The following is a 19,417-nucleotide window of genomic DNA, read 5'->3' as shown; positions in this document are numbered from 1 at the left end:
GGAAGTTTGCTCTTTCCTCTTTTCTATGGATACCAAACTCCCATTATTAGTTTTAGATACTGTTAAGAGAGACTGAGTTGCCATCAGAGACTGAGTTGCTCCCGTTGATAAGTGCCTATAACCACTAGCACAAACCACAGCCCCCAAATGTAAATGGCTTGTTTATGAGTCTACTCCTATGCAGTGCGTGGCTCCTGAGCCCACCTTAGAACTGAATCTGCTGTTCGCTGCACATCTTTGGAGTGTGTGGGAGGTTTATTACTTGAGTTACCTTTGGAATAATGTATTCGTACTTAAGAGCTGCAGAACTGAAAGCACTAAGAATAACAGTTCATGCGTTCTTGGGCTCTGATCCTGCATTGAAACTGATTTTCATTGCAGGACTGGGGCCTTCATTTCTTAACCCCTTGCTCCAAGCCTTCTGCACTTACTGGGTCACGTGGCACAGTAAACCAATACCTCGCCCTCATGGCCCTGTGATTGAGGCATGACTCTGGCTGAACTCTTCTTCAACCTGAAATAACCATAGCAACAGCCCAGGTCATAGGCTGCAAAAGTGGAAAGCTGTCATTCGTAACATACGGGGAACTGTCAGAACTTAATTCAGTGAAGTCAAAGGAGGACTGTAAATTGCCAGTGCATGGCATGGGGGAATTAGCTGAACATTTTCCCACCCTCAATGGTGGGAGTGTAATGCACCTAATGCATCTGGCACTACTAAGAAAAATTACCCCACCTTTGTTTTTCCTCAAGTTTAGCTTAATGAATGCTGCTGCTAGAGCATTATATGGAACATTAGTGTTTGCTTACCCTTTCCTCCTGGCCCCAGGCCGTTTTCTCTTCTGAGCTCCCTAGCCAGTGAACATGCATAGGTGAGGTTATTGTCTTCGGTCTCTAATGCGCTAATCTCATTACCCTCCCCTCTCATCATGAAGTCTCTAATACACCTTTGACTAGAGATTATTTATTATTGGTCACATCTGGTCATGCATGGTGTGCTCAAATATTGGAAGTACAGTTTATTAACAAAAATCTGATATCTCACTTCAGCCACTGATATAGTAGGATATGGGTCTCCCTTGCTGGCTGAGGGAAGTGCTAGAAGAACGCCGAATCTGTTCTAAGGTTCACAGTGTTGTTTTTTAATGTCTACTTGATACCAAGTGTTTACCAATTTTGCTTTATTTTCATCTGGTTGAGAAACATCCCTCTGAAGCCAAACTAAATTATACTTCTTCATTGGTCTCCAGATCTAGACCTGTCATTACAATGGACCTCTCCATTTTCCTGCCAGCTTCCATCAATATCACAGCTCCCCAGTGCCATGATGGCTTGCACCAGGTGAACTGCCTCAATGTCACAGTCTGCTTTCTTTTCAACGGCAAACGTGTTCCAGGAGAAATAGGTAATGTGCATCCATAAAATGGTTCTCATGCCATATGTAACTCTAGAGAAGGCTGGGTTTTAGTGATTCATGAGGCGTGCTTAAAGGATTCCTCAGTTTAATTGCTGACACCAATTGCTGCTTTGGGCAAATAATTTACAGTGCCTCAGTTTATTCATCTATGCAATGGGTATAAAATAAAAATTCTTACTCTACTAACAAGGATATTTTCAAGCTTCTTTAATATTTATAAAGAGCTTTGAGAATCTTGGATGAAAGGAACTATGTAAGTACAAAGCAGTATTATGATCATGTTGAAATATTACATATATCTATTATATAATAGGTACATATAATGCTGTGTGTGTGTGTGTGTGTGTGTGTGTGTGTGTATGCATAAATAATATAATGCTGTTGTATAGAGTTTGGACTCGATCATGCCATTTTGGCACTGTCCAGCACCGGAAGTGGTGTGGAGCTGTGCTGCTCCAGAGGGAGCAACTTTTATAGGGCATATTCATATTTGTAGCATATTCTCCTATGTGCCTGGCCAGCAGAAAGAGGGGGCAAGCCATGGCTCCACCTATTCCCTGCCCCCTCTGAAGTACCTTTGGAGTGCCTGTGCTCCCCTGACTGTACAAAGTGAAATTCTTTTTGGACCTTATGTGGGCCACACAAGGGGCGGACAGACTCTTTATTCCCTCCCCTGTACTGTGCATAAGTAAGAAGCAGCTGCTAGCCACTAGGACTAGCCAGCATCTACCCCATTATCACCTGAGTCTGGGATAGTTAAACTTCTCAAAGAGAACAAAATTGCTCAAAGCTTAATCTCTTTTTGGGTTCTAAGGCCAGGGTTCAAGGCTAGGATTTGTATGGCTGTACCTTTCCCTTTCTTAAGAGTTCTTGCAAAATCCCACAGATGAATGTATAGTTCAGCAAAGCACTTTTATCCAGATAGGATAACTCTGGTTGATCCAAAAATGTTAATTCCCATTTTAATTCCCATTTTCTATTTTAGGGTAAAGTTTTTAAAAGGGCCTAAGTCCCATTTTCAAAAGTGACTGTAAGCACCTTGTGGCCTAAATCTCATTGGCTTTCTTAGCCTCCTAAGTGTCAAAGATCGCTTTTGAAAATAGGCCTTTGGCCCTTTTGAAAACTTTACCCTGGTTCTCAGTTTGTATAGCTCTACCGGGTGTTAAGAAACAAACTTCCCTTTCTCATTCAAGTGCATTCTCATATTTCTGGAGGGAACTAATCTTCTTGCAGCATACCACAGATGAGAGTAAGTTTAATTTCCCTGAATTATGATACAAACCATACCCTGTTGTAACTTACTGCAGTTAAAAGAACATTTGAATACTTTTGGCAAATGTTACCCATCCCCTAGCAGAGTTCTTTGTTAAGTAGATAATAACTCTCAGACATTGTCTTTTTAGACAATGCATCTAATCGAAGCAATTTGTTAGAAAAACATAGCCAGCATTATCTAACTGTGTAAAAACTTCTTGGGATACAATTTGGACACACTGCCTCAAATAAGCATTTAATTTAGCTTATACAAAACAATGCATTTTAATTTCTTACAGGTTTCCTAGTAACAATATTTGGGAGGGGGCTAGTGGTAATGTGACACCTCTCACATAACTGGTTAAATCTTAGAGAACGGGTTAATTAATACCAAAAACTGCTTCAGCTAAGTATGTTTAGATTCAAAAGTCTTTCGACCCAATTTATGCATTAAAACATATTTATGGGAGATGAGTTAATGTGTACAGCACCTAACACAATGGGGTCCTGGTCTATGACTAGCGTTCCTAAGCGCTGTGGTGATACAGATAGGAAATAATTATATTATGTATCGGAGCCTCATGGGCAAGGTTTTCAAAAGGGACTAATGATTTTGGGGTGTCTCAGTTTTAGATGTCTTTAAAGGAAGATATACAGGAAGTTGGTGCTCAGCACTTTTTGAAAGTCAGACCCTATAGGACTTCTGAGGTTGGGCACTCAGAATCACTGGTCTGTTTTGAAAATTGTGGCCGTTGTACTTATCTCATGCTGTCTAGAGTGGCTCACAACCGTGAGTGCTTACTTCAGGGCAGACGGTCAAAACCAAGGCAGACACCCCAAACTGGTGGTGTGTTCTATCATTAGATTTCACCAAGCCAGTAACAAATGTGAACTCCTGGACCACTGTAACAGTCTGGAGAGTGTAAGGGGACTGTCTAAAGCTATCTTGCAAGCTGGACTTAATGATAAATGGTCATTTACATAAAAAATCACAAAATATTCAGGTTGCTTCGAGTCCCAAGAGGTCAGTCACTTACCCCAGATCAGTTGGTACCTTAGATCTTACACTAAAGACCATGTCTGTAGCCAGTCCCGTAAGAAACGATCTAACGCTTAGTAACTAGGAAAAATGAGTTGTTTACAGGTTAAAGCAAACATACATACACACAAATGAGTTACCATCTCCGATTCCTACAGATGACAGAGATGTGGTAATCTATCAATTCAAAAATGTCTTTCAGGGCAGATGTCTTTCAGGGGTAGCCCAAGGGGATCTCTGCCTTCATTTAATGTCTCTGGCCCTGTGAGAGTTCAAACCACAAAGAGATGAAAAATCTTCATGTCAACTGCTTTTATTTCCCTCTTCCAGCATTCAAATCGATGAGACAAGGCCTTCTGCATGTAATTCTCTGTGGGTGGATGGGGCAATGAACAAAGTGTTTGTCTTATGGCCCACTTAATTTTTGATAGTTCTCCTGAGTGAGTGGGGCAATTCCCGTGCTTGGGTTCACAAATTCAGAAGAAACATTTTCAAAGTTATAAAGCAAAGCTTACATATTTCCTTTTAGCATGGAGTACAGATTAATTGAGTGAGATTAATGCATGCAGCAGCTTACAAGCATTTCATAGTGTAAACGCTAAATGCATTCTTATAAGACTAATACCTATTTTGAACAAAACTAACATAGCTAGTTTGGTTTCCAGCTATGGGTTTGTCAGTTCTTAGCTAATGCCTATAGCTTTGGCTAGAGCTGGCACTTGGTTTACCAGCGTCACATCTGCATGCAACAGTTTTACAAGTCTGTACTGAACATGCTGTCACTATCCTATTCTTTCTATTATAAACTCATCTCTAAAATGTTTATTTTAATGTATTGCTATTTAATTCAGTGACCCATAAAGAAAATCTGTCTCCAACTTAATTGGATTGGTCAAAGAAATTTTAAATATGGACCTTTTTCTCCCATTTTTTTCCAGCACTATCTGCAGCACTACTAGTACTTTCACAGCTATTTGTAGACCAGTGTTTATTTCCACAATGTGCTGTCTCATTCGCAAAGTACAAATCCCATCTATTTTATGGGCACTTTGTGCAGACTGAAATCTTCAGCGTCTTTTTCAGCTGAAGTAGTTAGGGCTGAGTTAAAGAGGCATAGGATAGTGAAATGTGTTGCTTTGCATGGTGGGGCAGTCATTGTCTGACCTTTCTCTTTGCTGCAGCATGCGCTAGAAGGCTAGGTGGTTGGTTGTATTTCATACCCAGACAAAGCATTACCTCACAGGGTTTTGGATGGTCAGAAATAGGAAACTTTTTTTAGTTATTTATTTTTCATATATCCCAGTGTTTGGTTTAGGCTTTTCCTTGCTTCCCTGGTAGTGACCAGAAAGCTGCTTCAGGCATGGCTTTGGTGTTCCATCTTCCAGTGCGTTTTGGGGCCTCCATTTTTTCTATATAGTCGTGAGCAATTCCGCATTCGATAGTAGCTACCGTTGCTTTCCTTATTCCCCAGGTGACAGAGAAAGGGAACAGTTTTCTTTGGGAAGTAAGGGCAGTATTACTGCATACATTGTTAAAAGGGGAGGAGCGTGAAGAATTGGCAGATATCTGATTCCCCCTTTTTGGGTTTGCCTTATCTAGCCTAGAAAAAGGTTGAGTTTAGGTCATACCAAAGGCAGGTTTACACAACAGAAGTATATTGCTATAACTACGTCCCTCAGGGGTGTGAAAAATCCACCCCCCTGAGCGACATAGTTATACTGACCTAACCCCCAATGTAGAAAGTGCTATGTCGACAGGAGGTGGATTAAGTATGCTGTTGTGCTGTATGACAGGTTTCAGAGTAACAGCCGTGTTAGTCTGTATTCGCAAAAAGAAAAGGAGTACTTGTGGCACCTTAGAGACTAACCAATTTATTTGAGCATAAGGTTTCGTGAGCTACAGCTCACTTCATTGGATGCATACTGTGGAAAGTATAGAAGATCTTTTTATACACACAAAGCATGAAAAAATGGGTGTTTACCACTACAAAAGGTTTTCTCTCCCCCCACCCCACTCTCCTGTTGGTAATAGCTTATCTAAAGTGATCACTCTCCTTACAATGTGTATGATAATCAAGGTGGGCCATTTCCAGCACAAATCCAGGGTTTAACAAGAACATCTGAGGGGTGGGGGTAGGAAAAAACAAGGGGAAATAGGTTACCTTGCATAATGACTTAGCCACTCCCAGTCTCTATTCAAGCCTAAGTTAATTGTGTCCAATTTGCAAATGAATTCCAATTCAACAGTCTCTCGCTGGAGTCTGGTTTTGAAGTTTTTTTGTTGTAATATCGCAACTTTCATGTCTGTAATCGCATGACCAGAGAGATAGAAGTGTTCTCCGACTGGTTTATGAATGTTATAATTCTTGACATCTGATTTGTGTCCATTTATTCTTTTACATAGAGACTGTCCAGTTTGACCAATGTACATGGCAGGGGGGCATTGCTGGCACATGATGGCATATATCACATTGGTGGATGTGCAGGTGAACGAGCCTCTGATAGTGTGGCTGATGTTATTAGGCCCTGTGATGGTGTCCCCTGAATAGATATGTGGGCACAGTTGGCAAAGGGCTTTGTTGCAAGGATAGGTTCCTGGGTTAGTGGTTCTGTTGTGTGGTATGTGGTTACTGGTGAGTATTTGCTTCAGGTTGGGGGGCTGTCTGTAGGCAAGGACTGGCCTGTCTCCCAAGATTTGTGAGAGTGTTGGGTCATCCTTCAGGATAGGTTGTAGATCCTTAATAATGCATTGGAGGGGTTTTAGTTGGGGGCTGAAGGTGACGGCTAGTGGCGTTCTGTTATTTTCTTTGTTAGGCCTGTCCTGTAGTAGGTGACTTCTGGGAACTCTTCTGGCTCTATCAATCTGTTTCTTCACTTCCGCAGGTGGGTATTGTAGTTGTAAGAATGCTTGATAGAGATCTTGTAGGTGTTTGTCTTTGTCTGAGGGGTTGGAGCAAATGCGGTTGTATCGCAGAGCTTGGCTGTAGACGATGGATCGTGTGGTGTGGTCAGGGTGAAAGCTGGAGGCATGTAGGTAGGAATAGCGGTCAGTAGGTTTCCGGTATAGGGTGGTGTTTATGTGACCATCGTTTATTAGCACTGTAGTGTCCAGGAAGTGGATCTCTTGTGTGGACTGGACCAGGCTGAGGTTGATGGTGGGATGGAAATTGTTGAAATCATGGTGGAATTCCTCAAGGGCTTCTTTTCCATGGGTCCAGATGATGAAGATGTCATCAATATAGCGCAAGTAGAGTAGGGGCGTTAGGGGATGAGAGCTGAGGAAGCGTTGTTCTAAGTCAGCCATAAAAATGTTGGCATACTGTGGGGCCATGCGGGTACCCATAGCAGTGCCGCTGATTTGAAGGTATACATTGTCCCCAAATGTAAAATAGTTATGGGTAAGGACAAAGTCACAAAGTTCAGCCACCAGGTTAGCCGTGACATTATTGGGGATAGTGTTCTTGACGGCTTGTAGTCCATCTTTGTGTGGAATGTTGGTGTAGAGGGCTTCTACATCCATAGTGGCCAGGATGGTGTTATCAGGAAGATCACCGATGGATTGTAGTTTCCTCAGGAAGTCAGTGGTGTCTCGAAGGTAGCTGGGAGTGCTGGTGGCGTAGGGCCTGAGGAGGGAGTCTACATAGCCAGACAATCCTGCTGTCAGGGTGCCAATGCCTGAGATGATGGGGCGCCCAGGATTTCCAGGTTTATGGATCTTGGGTAGTAGATAGAATATCCCAGTTCGGGGTTCCAGGGGTGTTTCTGTGCGGATTTGGAATTCATTTGCAAATTGGATACAATTAACTTAGGCTGAATAGAGACTGGAAGTGGTTAAGTCATTATGCAAGGTAACCTATTTCCCCCCCTCCCCCCCCAGACGTTCTTGTTAAACCCTGGATTTGTGCTGGAAATGGCCCACCTTGATTATCATACACATTGTAAGGAGAGTGATCACTTTAGATAAGCTATTACCGGCAGGAGAGTGGGGTAGGGGGAGAGAAAACCTTTTGTAGTGGTAAACACCCATTTTTTCATGCTTTGTGTGTATAAAAAGATCTTCTATACTTTCCACAGTATGCATCCGATGAAGTGAGCTGTAGCTCACGAAAGCTTATGCTCAAATAAATTGGTTAGTCTCTAAGGTGCCACAAGTACTCCTTTTCTTAGTGCTGTATGTGAATTCAAGCCCTTAGCTAATTTTAACCTAGCTAAGCCTGACCTTTAAACTATGTTGCCTAGTGTGACAGGGTAACAATTCTAGCTTGATGTTACCAGGTTGAATTACAGCTTCGGCTGGAGCACTGTTCCTGGCCTGGGCATGGCCTTTCCCTGCATAATACACACACGTCTGAGCACAATACCTTGCCAACATACTTCCAAACAATACCCCTTTCCCAGCTGAAGGCCCCGAACAGGAAAATGGAGGCTGCTTGGGTCTCCCATATTTCAAGGCACCGTGCTACTTGCCTAGCCACTGGCAAATGAAAGGAAACTTGCTATGCTCGCAGACAGGATAATTTATTTATACAGATTAAAAAAATACCAAGCTACCATTTAATTAAAAAAAACCACCTTTGTGTGAATTGGATGATTTTCCGTGCTTCTGAAAATGACAGGCTATAGGGCTGGCTGGAGCTAGACATTGTGTACACAGATGCTGCAGAAGCTTCTTCACACAGCTCAGTCAATGCACTTAACTTCTGCCCTGCATCACCCCATTCTAGTCCACTGCAAGAGGATTCCCTAGGTAGACACAGCTGATTGTGCCCAACTGTAGCGTGGTTTTGTGGGTGGAGCTTCGCTTTGTTTGAACTCGTAATTGGTGCACTTCAGGTGGTTCCGAGTTTCTCTTCCATTTGGATAAGCCGCCAGGGTTTAAGATACTCATCCACGCTCTCCAGAATTTCTGAGTCTACAAAATTGGGTTTGTCTTCATCATCTGCAGCCTGCTTCAGTTTGGGCAAGAAATACCACAGACTTTTTCTTACTGCCTCTTGTTACTTCCACTTAATGGGCATGCCTGGGCCAGGACCGAAATCATGTTGATGAGTAATGCGGAGGCAGTGCTTCCGTGAGGAAAGTAAAGGAGGGCCCCACAGAGACCGCTCTCTGGTCACCTGCGCTGCAGGGTGTTGGCGGCAATAGAGGGCTTCGAGAGGAAGAAGTTTGAAGTAGGGGGGAAAAAAGAGATTCTTTTCCTTAACGCAGGCCCTAGACATTGTCATCTGCTGGCGCAGATGATATAGGGGATGTGGTGTATGCAGCAATGAAACTAGAGTGCCTTTGTTTTTTGAGCGCTGCACCTTTAGCTGTTTAAGAATGTTCTCTGTGTGCAAAGTTTGACCCATGAGCCCTTTTGTTCTCAGGGTTGCTGAGGTCCATTTCAGAGGGACACACATGCATGCCTTGTGGGGACTTTAAGGGTAACACTAACAAGGAAGAAGTAATCTAAAATACGCGATGTTACACTGAAAGCACATGTTTTGCTTCTTGTAACAAAGTGGAGCAGGGGTACTTAATGCAGTTCTTTTTAGCGTACGTGCACTGTGACCAGGACTGATCACCGAATTTGGTCCACTGGTTGGATCATGAGCTTCCCCGGCTTGGGCCAGGTACTGATGGGGAGTGCAGCGTAATGCTGATCTATGCCCCCCCCACAACTGAAGTGTGTAAGTGGGTATGTGACACTTGAGAATGAAAATCATGCGGTGTCTCCGCTACTCCTTATTCAGCAAGTATCTAACTATGGCACTTATTGGGACACTGAGTCTGCTGTACTGGTGAATGGCCTTGTTTGCAAATGAACAAAATATACTTCTGAATGCCATTTTATCCAACCTTTATAGAGATTAGGTTTGAGTTCTGGGCAGAGGATTGGTCATTTCAAAATTTAATCTAAACCGATTGCATGCATGCCAAATTTTTATTAACTTCTGAAGTCAAAGGCCAGATCCCACAAACATTTAAGAGCATGCATGTGTTTGAGTACCCCTGGCAGACTCTGAAAGGTTACTAGTGAGAGTTAATTTAGTAGCAAAAACTTACTACCCAATACTCAAAGTGAATGGGAATAAATTAAATCGCTGAGGGTGCTTTATGAACTAGTCAGTTACTTTCCCACCCTGGTTCCTTTTTTGTTTTGAAGCAAAAAAGAAAAAAAATCTTGTTCATAGTATTTCAGCTTTTCCACTAATGTGACATCATTGGATGTAGCATAGGAATAAGTTGCCAAAAGAAAAGGGAAAAAGATGTGAAATGTGCTATTTGAAATGTATTAATCAAAAACATCCACGGTTGCTATAGAAGGATGGTAACTGGAATGGTTTTGTTTAGAGGCTCTGTGCAGTGTTCTTATTAGTATTTGGGTTGCATATTATGCTGTTCATCTAGACAGGAGCTTCTAAATGTTACATTTCTACTTGAGAATCTTAAAAGGTTTAGGAAACACTCATGAATTGAACTTAGGTAGCCTTTTTATCTAACTTTACATCATTTGGGGTCTAGGGAGCTCGTCCTGGCCCCGAGGCTGGGGATGAGTGTCTGCAGTGCCTTGTTTACTGCCTGCACAGCTCTTGGATTTGCCCACAGATTTTCTTGTCTTTTGCAGCAACAGTTGTTTCTGCAGTTGATATCATAGCTGTAGTCTCAGCAAAGGTAGGCGGGGATGGTCTCCTAAGAAACGAAAAAGAGGAGACAGGATTGGGTATGGGGTCTGTACAACCTAAAACCAAAAATGGATTTTTTTGTCTTTAAAAATAGGCCAAAATGTGTGTTATGCTTGATCTTGCTGAGTTGTTGGGCGTACACAACTCCCATCAGCTTCAGTGGGAATTGCGGTGCTCAGCACCTCACAGGATCAGATCGTTTTACGCAAACTGTTTTAAAAGTGATTTTAAAGTGGTACAGAGGGTTGGAGGGAAACACTCTTATTTTTGTTTCAGACTAGCAGCCATGTTAGTCTGTATTCGCAAAAAGAAAAGGAGTACTTGTGGCACCTTAGAGACTAACACATTTATTTGAGCATAAGCTTTTGTGAGCTACAGCTCACTTCATCGGATGCATCCGATAAAGTGAGCTGTAGCTCATGAAAGCTTATGTTCAAATAAATGTGTTAGTCTCTAAGGTGCCACAAGTACTCCTTTTCTTATTTTTGTGTAGATCAGGCTTATTTTGGTTTAGTTTCAGTTGATTAGGAATTAATTTAAGCCAAACTGAAGTAAGTCTGATTTTAAATTGAAATAAGAATGCCCACAGAGCCTTTTGCACCCGTTTGAAAAATGATTTGTTAAACCGATTCAACTACTGTGTATAGACAAGGCCCAAGTGAGGCCAATGACAACAATTGTGTTTTAAAGAGCTCAGAATGTTCTCCTATTTAAAAAAACAAACACACTAATTTCTTCTTGGATTGAAAACTTTTATGTGAAGTTTTTTGTTTAACAATTTTAAAGTCTTTTAAAAAGATTATTGTCGTTTAGAGGTAGTAGTAACAGTTAGCTGGTTTAAATCAAATTTGATATAAAAATCAAAACAGATGTGTACACATTTAAGGAAATCATTAAAATTCTGCTCAGATAATCAGTGTTTGGCCTTATTATGTAATAATGCACAGAAACAGACATGAGCTAGCTGTCTCGTACATCACATGCAGACTAATTAACCCGTGTGTTGCTGGTCATCTACTGATGTTCCCTTTATTGTCTTAACATTCAGCTGAAATCGCTAAGGACCACATCCTGCAATAGGATCCACTAACATAAGGGCCCGGTGCTTTGTGTAGACTCCCACTGACTTTAGTGGTACAGACATCTACTAAAAGAAAAAAGCTGATTTCTTTGCTGGTTCAGGGCCTCAGACATTGTTGCATTCACTTGGGTGGCAGGTAGAATCCATCTGGATTATTCAACCAGTAAACAAATTGTTGGGTCGACAGAGAAGAAGCCTTCTTTTGGCCACAATAGTATCAAAATACAAAACAGCAAACTTTACTGAACTATGCACCAGATAGAATAGAATGAAAGAAGACCCCCTGCTGATAGTTTAATGGTCTATGGAGTGCATGTTCTGTAGCTTTCAGGGGAATAATATTCATAAAGGGAAATGAAATACAAACAACTACCTCTAGTTAAATTCTAAATGCTAATAAGATTATAACTCAACCAGGAAATGCCAAGTTCTTGTTGACATCTGGTCCTTAGTTTGTGGTGATGTGGAGGGAAAACAAAGCATGTTTGTTTTCTTTCAACAGGGTGAGTAAAATATCTCTAGAATTTTTTGGATTATTTTTTCACTCGTGCTTTCTCACATTCCTGGTAAAGGGCCTCCTCATCCAAGGTGCTACTCATCCTCTAAGTAAACATGCCAGAAGATACAACAGGACAAACTGAAAGGCTGCTAGAGAAGAACCTCCTTGGGCTGACAGTCATGGAATCTTTTTGTTTTCTTTTTTTGGCAGGTTTGAATTATATCTTGACTGCAGATGTGGCAAAGAAAGAAAAAGGCCAACAGCCCAGGGTTTATTTTGTGTCTTCTGGAGAAACAATGGGACAGGTTGTGGAGCAGTTACAGCTGTCGTACATGAGGGAAAAGTGTGATCACTACCTAGCCTACGTAAAGGTCAGTCCATTCCATCTCTTCTCTGGCATTCACCTTTTTGCAGTTCCATCTGTTGCTTTAAGTATTTATTCTATAGGCCATCAAAGGCGTTATGTTTGACTTGGTTTGGGATGCTTTTGCTTTTTAGTTCCTGTGTTTGAGCTTTCCTGGATCAACGGAAGGGCCCTTCTCAGTGGAAGGTTTTGAACTTCCTCCCCAAGGGATCTGCCCTAGGAGGCAGATATGGATTTGATGGCCTTCAGCACACAGTGTCAGGAATATTAATTGGATGGATTGTGTTTTTGTTTTGGCTGTTATATTTCCCCCCAATATGGATGCTAAGTTACTATGGCGGAACAGCAGTAGTTGGACAGCTTTATTTCGTATGTATGTTTTAGGGTCTAAGCAGTGGGCACTCTCCAAATCATTTACTTACTTTTGCCATGATGACTGTGGGAGGCTCCCAGGTGGCTGCTGGCTCAACTTTCAGTTCTGGGGCGCAGTCTTGACTTCATTTTGGGGTGAGATTGGAGGCGGGTTCATTGGAACTTTTATCCATGTCATGGATTGATTGTTACACATCCCCACTCTTGAATAAAGGAGATGTCTCCAGCCATGTTTCTGGAGGGACAGTTTTGTTCCTTTGACAGAGTACGCTACCAATGAGTTGGTAGAAAATTCTAATGATCTTTGGTCTACAGCTATTACTGAAGAAATGTCCTCTAGGTGTCCTCTTAGTTGAGAAGTAAATAAAAAAGCAATAGAGAATTATAATTCTGTTTACAGAAGTCTAGAGGATGGTTAAAAATAATCCATGCAGTAAGGAATTATTCTTTTAAATTGTATACATGACTTTTGTGTTTTCATGTGTAAAGCATCATGAAGCAAATCTGTGGAGCAATATGCTGAGATGATACAACTGGCCTGGTGATGCATATGCTGCTGCTTAACAATTACTGGTATCTTGTTTCAAGGACACTTCTACATAAATTAGGCTGACCTAAATTCACTTTGCTTCACATGGCAGATACTGAGACAGTCCCTGTTTTTAAACTCCATGTTATCTTTGCATTTCCACTGACAAGCCAGTGTAGCCAATAATCCTCATAAGGAGGAACTCTTTCAGGAAGCTGCTTTGTACCTAAAGACCCTGAGGCTGGGAGATGAAATTAATCCTTGACATTATTAGCATTTTTATGCAAGGTTGCTGACATAACTGAAAACAAACATAATGACCACCAAGAAAGCAACCATGTGCTATTAAGTTGCTTGTGTCCCTGGATGTAGACTACATCTTCCAAGGTTTTCTGCTTATGGGGCAGCTCCCGGTTTCCGCTGTGGAAAAAGCTCATTACAGAAAATTTAAGCAAATTAGTTTACCATTAACTGGAATATCTGGATGCATGTTTAATAATTCTGGCCTTTCTCCAAAGCAGCATGTCCGATCAGGCTTTAGTATATAATATTATGGAATTCTGGTGATTAAAACAGTTCAGGGAATATGCTCCTTTATTACTTAGCTCTTGCATTAAGAAATACTTACTTTCATACTAGCCCTATTGTGGTTTTTGGGTGATGTATAGAATTCACTAGGGGGAAACACAAGTCTGGAAAGTGATTGTATTTATTGTAATTATTGTTAGCTAAGGCTTGGGATACAAAATGTTTTCAAAGAGAAACTATTTGCCCTCAAAACACTTGGGAATTGTAATTGCTTATGTAAAGGAAATATATAAACACATTTAAATTTACCAGCAGCTGTTTATTAATAAAGTGAAACAGCTGTTTAACAAATAGGATTTAGTTGTTTATAGGATATAGGCAAGGCCAAGGTTTTTTTCCAATTTGGCGAAACTGCAGGAAAGGTCATTAGTTTGCGTAAGGAAGGATGCAAAGTAGTAAGGAATGATGATCCGTGGTAGTCTCTGCCCTCATGGGAGGAAGTGATGTGGTCCATAGAGTCATTGGAAACATCGAAGAGCCTTGCAGACTCCGGAGGAGTGGAAATGGAAGTCATGATCCTTTACTGTTCTCAATCCTTGAGTAAGAAGCTAGTAAAAATTAAAGTTCTTTGATTACATAGTTTTGTGAGCTAGCTGGTGATGAGATTTGGGTTTTAAGGTTGGCACTGGAATAATTTATCAAGTATTCTTTGCTTTTAGTTTTCCTTTCCCTCCCCTTTGTACCAGGTGCCCTATGAAATTACCCACTTTTCGCATTCTGGTATTTGAGACCGTCCCTAACCCATTCACTTTATTACCATTCATTGAGATTTTCTGTGACAAAAGTCTTAATGTAGCAGCATTTCTGTTTTGCAACTGCAGTGTTTGAGTATGCGTGGTCACGATGTAGAAATAAGTGCTTAGGAAGACCAAATGAATTGATATATTAACACCTGAGATGGGTCGCCTAATCCTGGCGGGAAAGAAGTTACCTGAACCCACTAGCAGCCAGCAGAACTGCGGGTGATGATGATCAAATAACAGGATGTTTCTAATTTGTGTAGCTGGCATTTCTCTGAGTCAGTGTATAGTTGATAAACCATGGCTTTTGGAGGCAGCCACTCCACTAAAACTGACTGTAGGGCTGCTGGCCTGTCTCCACAGGAAGCACTAGTGCCACACTCAGCATCTGTTCAGGCCCCTCCTTCAGGGCACAGTTTATTCTTCAGACATGAAACTCACAAAATTACACCAAAACAAAGCTATTCCCCTGGCCAAAGCCAGCTGCAGAGGCCTTGTCTGTCTCTCTCTCTCTCCTCTCTGCTCCAGTGCCTGCCACCAGATTCACCCTGCTTCCTACAGCTGTGCTCTTCAGCTGAGCTTTCATCCCTTTACAGGAATCACCTGACCCCTTCCCAGCTGGCTGTGATAATCTCTTCCCCCAGGCCCAAACACCTGTTCTGAAGAGGCTTTGTCTCCCAGCAGAGCTGGCTGGCCCCAGGCCCCTGGCCCTTAGATGAATTCTTTACACTTTACACTTCTTTACGCTGTTGCTGAGGGAGAGCATTCACTAGTCCAAATGACTCCTCCATTAATCTGAGCAAGAGCTACCCCTCTTATTCCTATTATTGACTCTGAGCCTGTATAAAATTCTCTGGCTTTTTAAGTAACTGAGTGACTCTGATGGTGAGTGACTCTCAAAAGGTTTGGAGTTTGTGTGTTTGGTCCAGACAAGGCTTCAGAAGTTTGTAGTCTAAGATGAATATTATTCAAACTCATTGAATCTCTCATGCCTACATAATTATGTTTCAAATCTCAGACTCCTGGAAGATTTCTGTTTTCAGTCCATGGTGGAATGTAGAATGAAACCGTGTCAGAGCCACAGAATGATGTGAGTGTGGTTCTAAATTTAGGTGGGGAGAGACACTGCTGCCAGTTCTGGTTAGGTGACCCTTCGGTATTTGGAATCAGAGGGACCCCAGGTGATCTGCTCTTCTCCATGACACGTAAACTATCATCTGGTGCAAAACCTAAAGTTATTTTTATTTAAGCAGCTCTTGGAGTTTTAAAATTCTTCTGCTCAGTAGAGAATTGGGAGACAGCAGGAACAGTTGAGCTGTGATTGTGATGTTCAACAGTGTCACTGGTTTTCTCAGGTTAGTGTTTAGCATTGATGCCGTGCTGTTCATTGGGAGGTGCTCTATATTCAGTGTCATATGAGGACAGTTCCTCATATGACACTGAATATAACAGCACGGGTAATACTAGAAATATCAGCGCCTATAACTGACCTATAGTAGACTATCATTGGGTTTCATGTCACTAATCCACAGATCCCACAATAAAAACCCACCAGCCACATCTTGCTTCTCAGCAAAGATTTAATACCAGATTTTGTGATAAGGTCTCATACTTCTAAAACTAGAAAATACTGAATTGTGTTTACTAGCATATAATGAAGCATTGTCATAAATAACTCAACTGCACCTTTTCACAGTAAATTAACTAATATATTTTAGAATGCAACGGGCTATAATTTTATAGTCTCCTCCTTGCAAACGCAGAGATTTTTTGCAGTGGGACTCTCAGTACATTATGGAGATTCTGCTTTAAATTATTATTACAGGAGTTGCAGGTTTTATGTCAGCAACAGAACTTTTAGTAATAGTGGGACCATTAATTTTCCATTTCCTTATTCTGAGGATGCACTGTCTCGTTAGTTGTTGCCAAGGGGCAGACTTCCTGGCGGTGCATATTGTCATCTTTGGCACCACTGTCGCTATGCAGAGATTGCAAAACTTGTCACAATTTGTAATTGGTTGCTTCATGGAATATCTAGTGATGTCACTTCTTGTACCATATCCAATATAGTGTTGGCATACCAGCTGATGTCCCAAAAAGCATCTCACTTTTTATTTGTAGACATAGCATCAGAGGAAAACAGAATGCCATATCTATTTCAAATACCTTGCTCCAGGTTTCAAAACCTTGTGATGTTTTTTGGCCAAATCCATGGGCCTCAGAAAGGTGGGAATTCAGCTCCTTCAATAGAAGTAACTTTCTTTGTGATAGTCTGATCACTGCTGACTCTCACAAGTGTAGGGTCGTCCACCTGTGGGAACCTTTCCCAGCATACCTTGCCATGGGGTTCTGAAAGCTGCTTAGCACCTTCTGAAAATGCTGAGTATACTCAATATTCATTGCTATGCATCCGATGAAGTGAGCTGTAGCTCACGAAAGCTCATGCTCAAATAAACTGGTTAGTCTCTAAGGTGCCACAAGTACTCCTTTTCTTTTTTCTTTTTTCTTTTTTCAATATTCATTGACTTCAATGGGAGCTGAGGGCAATTAGCCCCTTTGTAGAATCAGGCCCCTGGTTCATGGAAATTATGCAGAAAATTATCAAAGATTGTGCAATGCTGATCATGTAGAGAGAGTCAGAAAAGATCAGTCATTGCTTCATGCTCCACTATCTCAGCTCAGCACCCGCAAACTCCCACTGGAATTTTTTTAAAGTTCTAACTAACTCCAGCTGGCATCAAGCTATTGAGACACCTCTTCACAATTCTTGTAAGCAAATCACAGGTCAGTGCTTAAAATCCCTTCACAAAATGTTTTCTAGGTTGTTGAATTATTTTAAAGGCCACCACTGTCTTCTGCGAGCTTGTCAGAGTCAGTAACAAAATACATCTGCTTTTATCCTGCGAGCCTCCGTCAACGTTACTGGATTAGAGGAAGCCAAAAGAATTTTTAAGCCAGTTCGTTTATTTTCTAATATATGTGTATCGCTTTCAGTAGAACGTGCAGCAAACACAAAAATTAGAGAAATAAGAATATGACAAGAAAGGGAGGAGCAAGAGTAAAGAGATAGAGGCTCCAGAAATTGAAAAGAAAAAAAGTTAGATGTTTTCCTCTATATTTCTCTAATGTTAATCTTGATTGGGCTGTATACTATGGTGTTCTACTTGTCCTCACCTCTACTCAGAGGCCATGTGAGTTGAAGGTACTCAGCAAATCCCACAGATGGACCCATAATGTGTTTAACATGCATTCTGACCAGGGCAGTTTTACAACATTGAACCCCTTATAGAATTTTGTTTCCAGGTAGTGGCTGCTGTTACTTCCTCCTTTTCTGAATTTCCCTCATATTTAGAAAAATGTGAGAGGATGGGACAGGAAAATCCACCAACCTGAATTTGAAACTGAGAGCAAACAGTATAGTGCTGCACATTTGTTAGGTCAAATCTTTTCTTCATCTTATTTTCACAAGGCTGAAGGTGAAGGCTGGTCAACTGAGCTAGCTATTGCTATCAGTCAGTGCTGTTGCTGTTCAAAGCCAGGGCCCTTAACAGCCTCAGACAGCATCAACAAACATAGCACACAATTACATCAGATATTGCACTTATATTTTCCAGAGACTCTTATCTCTATGGCTAGCTGGTTGTCTTAAACAGTCCCATGGTGCCCATAATTTAACTCCTATTGACTCCAGTCATAGCTACAGAGGAGGACAGAGCTAATCAACAAATATTACTGCCACTAAACTCAGTTTACAATGGCAGTCTAGGTTATGAGTTTGTATTGAGTTTGCATGGACCAAGCAATAAAGAGTTCTGATTATAAAAATGCTGCTTGTCCACAGAAATCACCATGGCTGTCTCTCTCATTTGCTTTTGAATTCTGAGGACCTGGACCTTCCATTTTAAACTTTAATTCAGGCATTTGCGTCTCTAAGGCCCTGATATTGTGAGCTGGTGATCTTTCACAAACTGAGTCTCTAAAGCCAACTTAATTGAGAACATAAGGACCATACTGGGTCAGACCAGAGGTCCATCTAGCCCAGTATCCTGTCTTTTGACAGTGGCCAACAGGTGCTTCAGCGGAAATAAACAAAACAGGCAATCATCAAGTGATCCATCCCCTGTTGCCCATTCCCAGCTTCTGGCAAACAGGCTAGGGATACCATCCCTGCCCATACTGGCTAATAGTTATTGATAGACCTATCCTCCATGAACTTATCTAGTTCTTTTTTGAACCCTGTTGTAGTCTTGGCCTTCACAACATCCTCTGCCAAGGAGTTCCACAGGTTCCACAGAGCCCATTTGCAGTTTGTTTTATTGTGACTGTACCTGTATCTGCAGCTGTTTGATCTCACCTAATGGGAATATCTGCATAAAAAAATAACTTATTCTTAAAATCATAGTAATCTTACTTGTAGAGTCTTTGTAGCACTCAAATAGCTTCACCTTCATGGATGATGTTTCAAAGATGTTATAGACATTGATAATACACAAACAGGCTTGCTCATCCTTGAGACAACCCCTCCCTTTTATATTTATTAAAGATATTCTAATAGAAACAGGTGTTGGCTGTGGTTAGTAATATTACAGTAGTTTCTAGGAATCCCAATCAAGGGCCATGTCCCCATAGTGTTTGTGTCTGTTCAGTCTAGTAATAAAAGACAGTCCTGGTCTCAGAGAGCTCACAATCTTTGTGTCAGACAGGACACAACAGGTAGACAAAACAAGCAAATAAGTTGCAGGTGGGTTTGGAGGACGACGTAACAATAAAATAGTTTGGCAGAAACCACTGCTCATCATATCGCTTCTGAAATCCAGCAGTTGGCTGCCTTTCATTTGTTTTCTCCTTTGAAAGAATGAATGACCTTCAC

The 19,417-nt window shown here is 41.4% G+C and overlaps 1 protein-coding gene across 1 annotated transcript in view; it reads left to right on the top strand.

Annotated features, from left to right (window-relative positions):
• ITGA9 (integrin subunit alpha 9) overlaps positions 1-19,417 on the top strand; it is a 288,835-nt gene that overhangs the window by 59,677 nt on the left and 209,741 nt on the right. The window contains exons 14-15 of the mRNA XM_074945393.1: positions 1,251-1,405; positions 12,165-12,325. Of these exons, the coding sequence (XP_074801494.1) occupies positions 1,251-1,405; positions 12,165-12,325 (316 nt within the window). The remainder of the gene's footprint in view (positions 1-1,250; positions 1,406-12,164; positions 12,326-19,417) is intronic.

This window comes from Natator depressus, chromosome 2, assembly GCF_965152275.1.
Source record: "Natator depressus isolate rNatDep1 chromosome 2, rNatDep2.hap1, whole genome shotgun sequence".
Classification (NCBI taxonomy): Eukaryota; Metazoa; Chordata; order Testudines; family Cheloniidae; genus Natator; species Natator depressus.
Note: the sequence above shows the minus strand (reverse complement) of the source record. Positions and strands in the feature narration are given on the sequence as shown.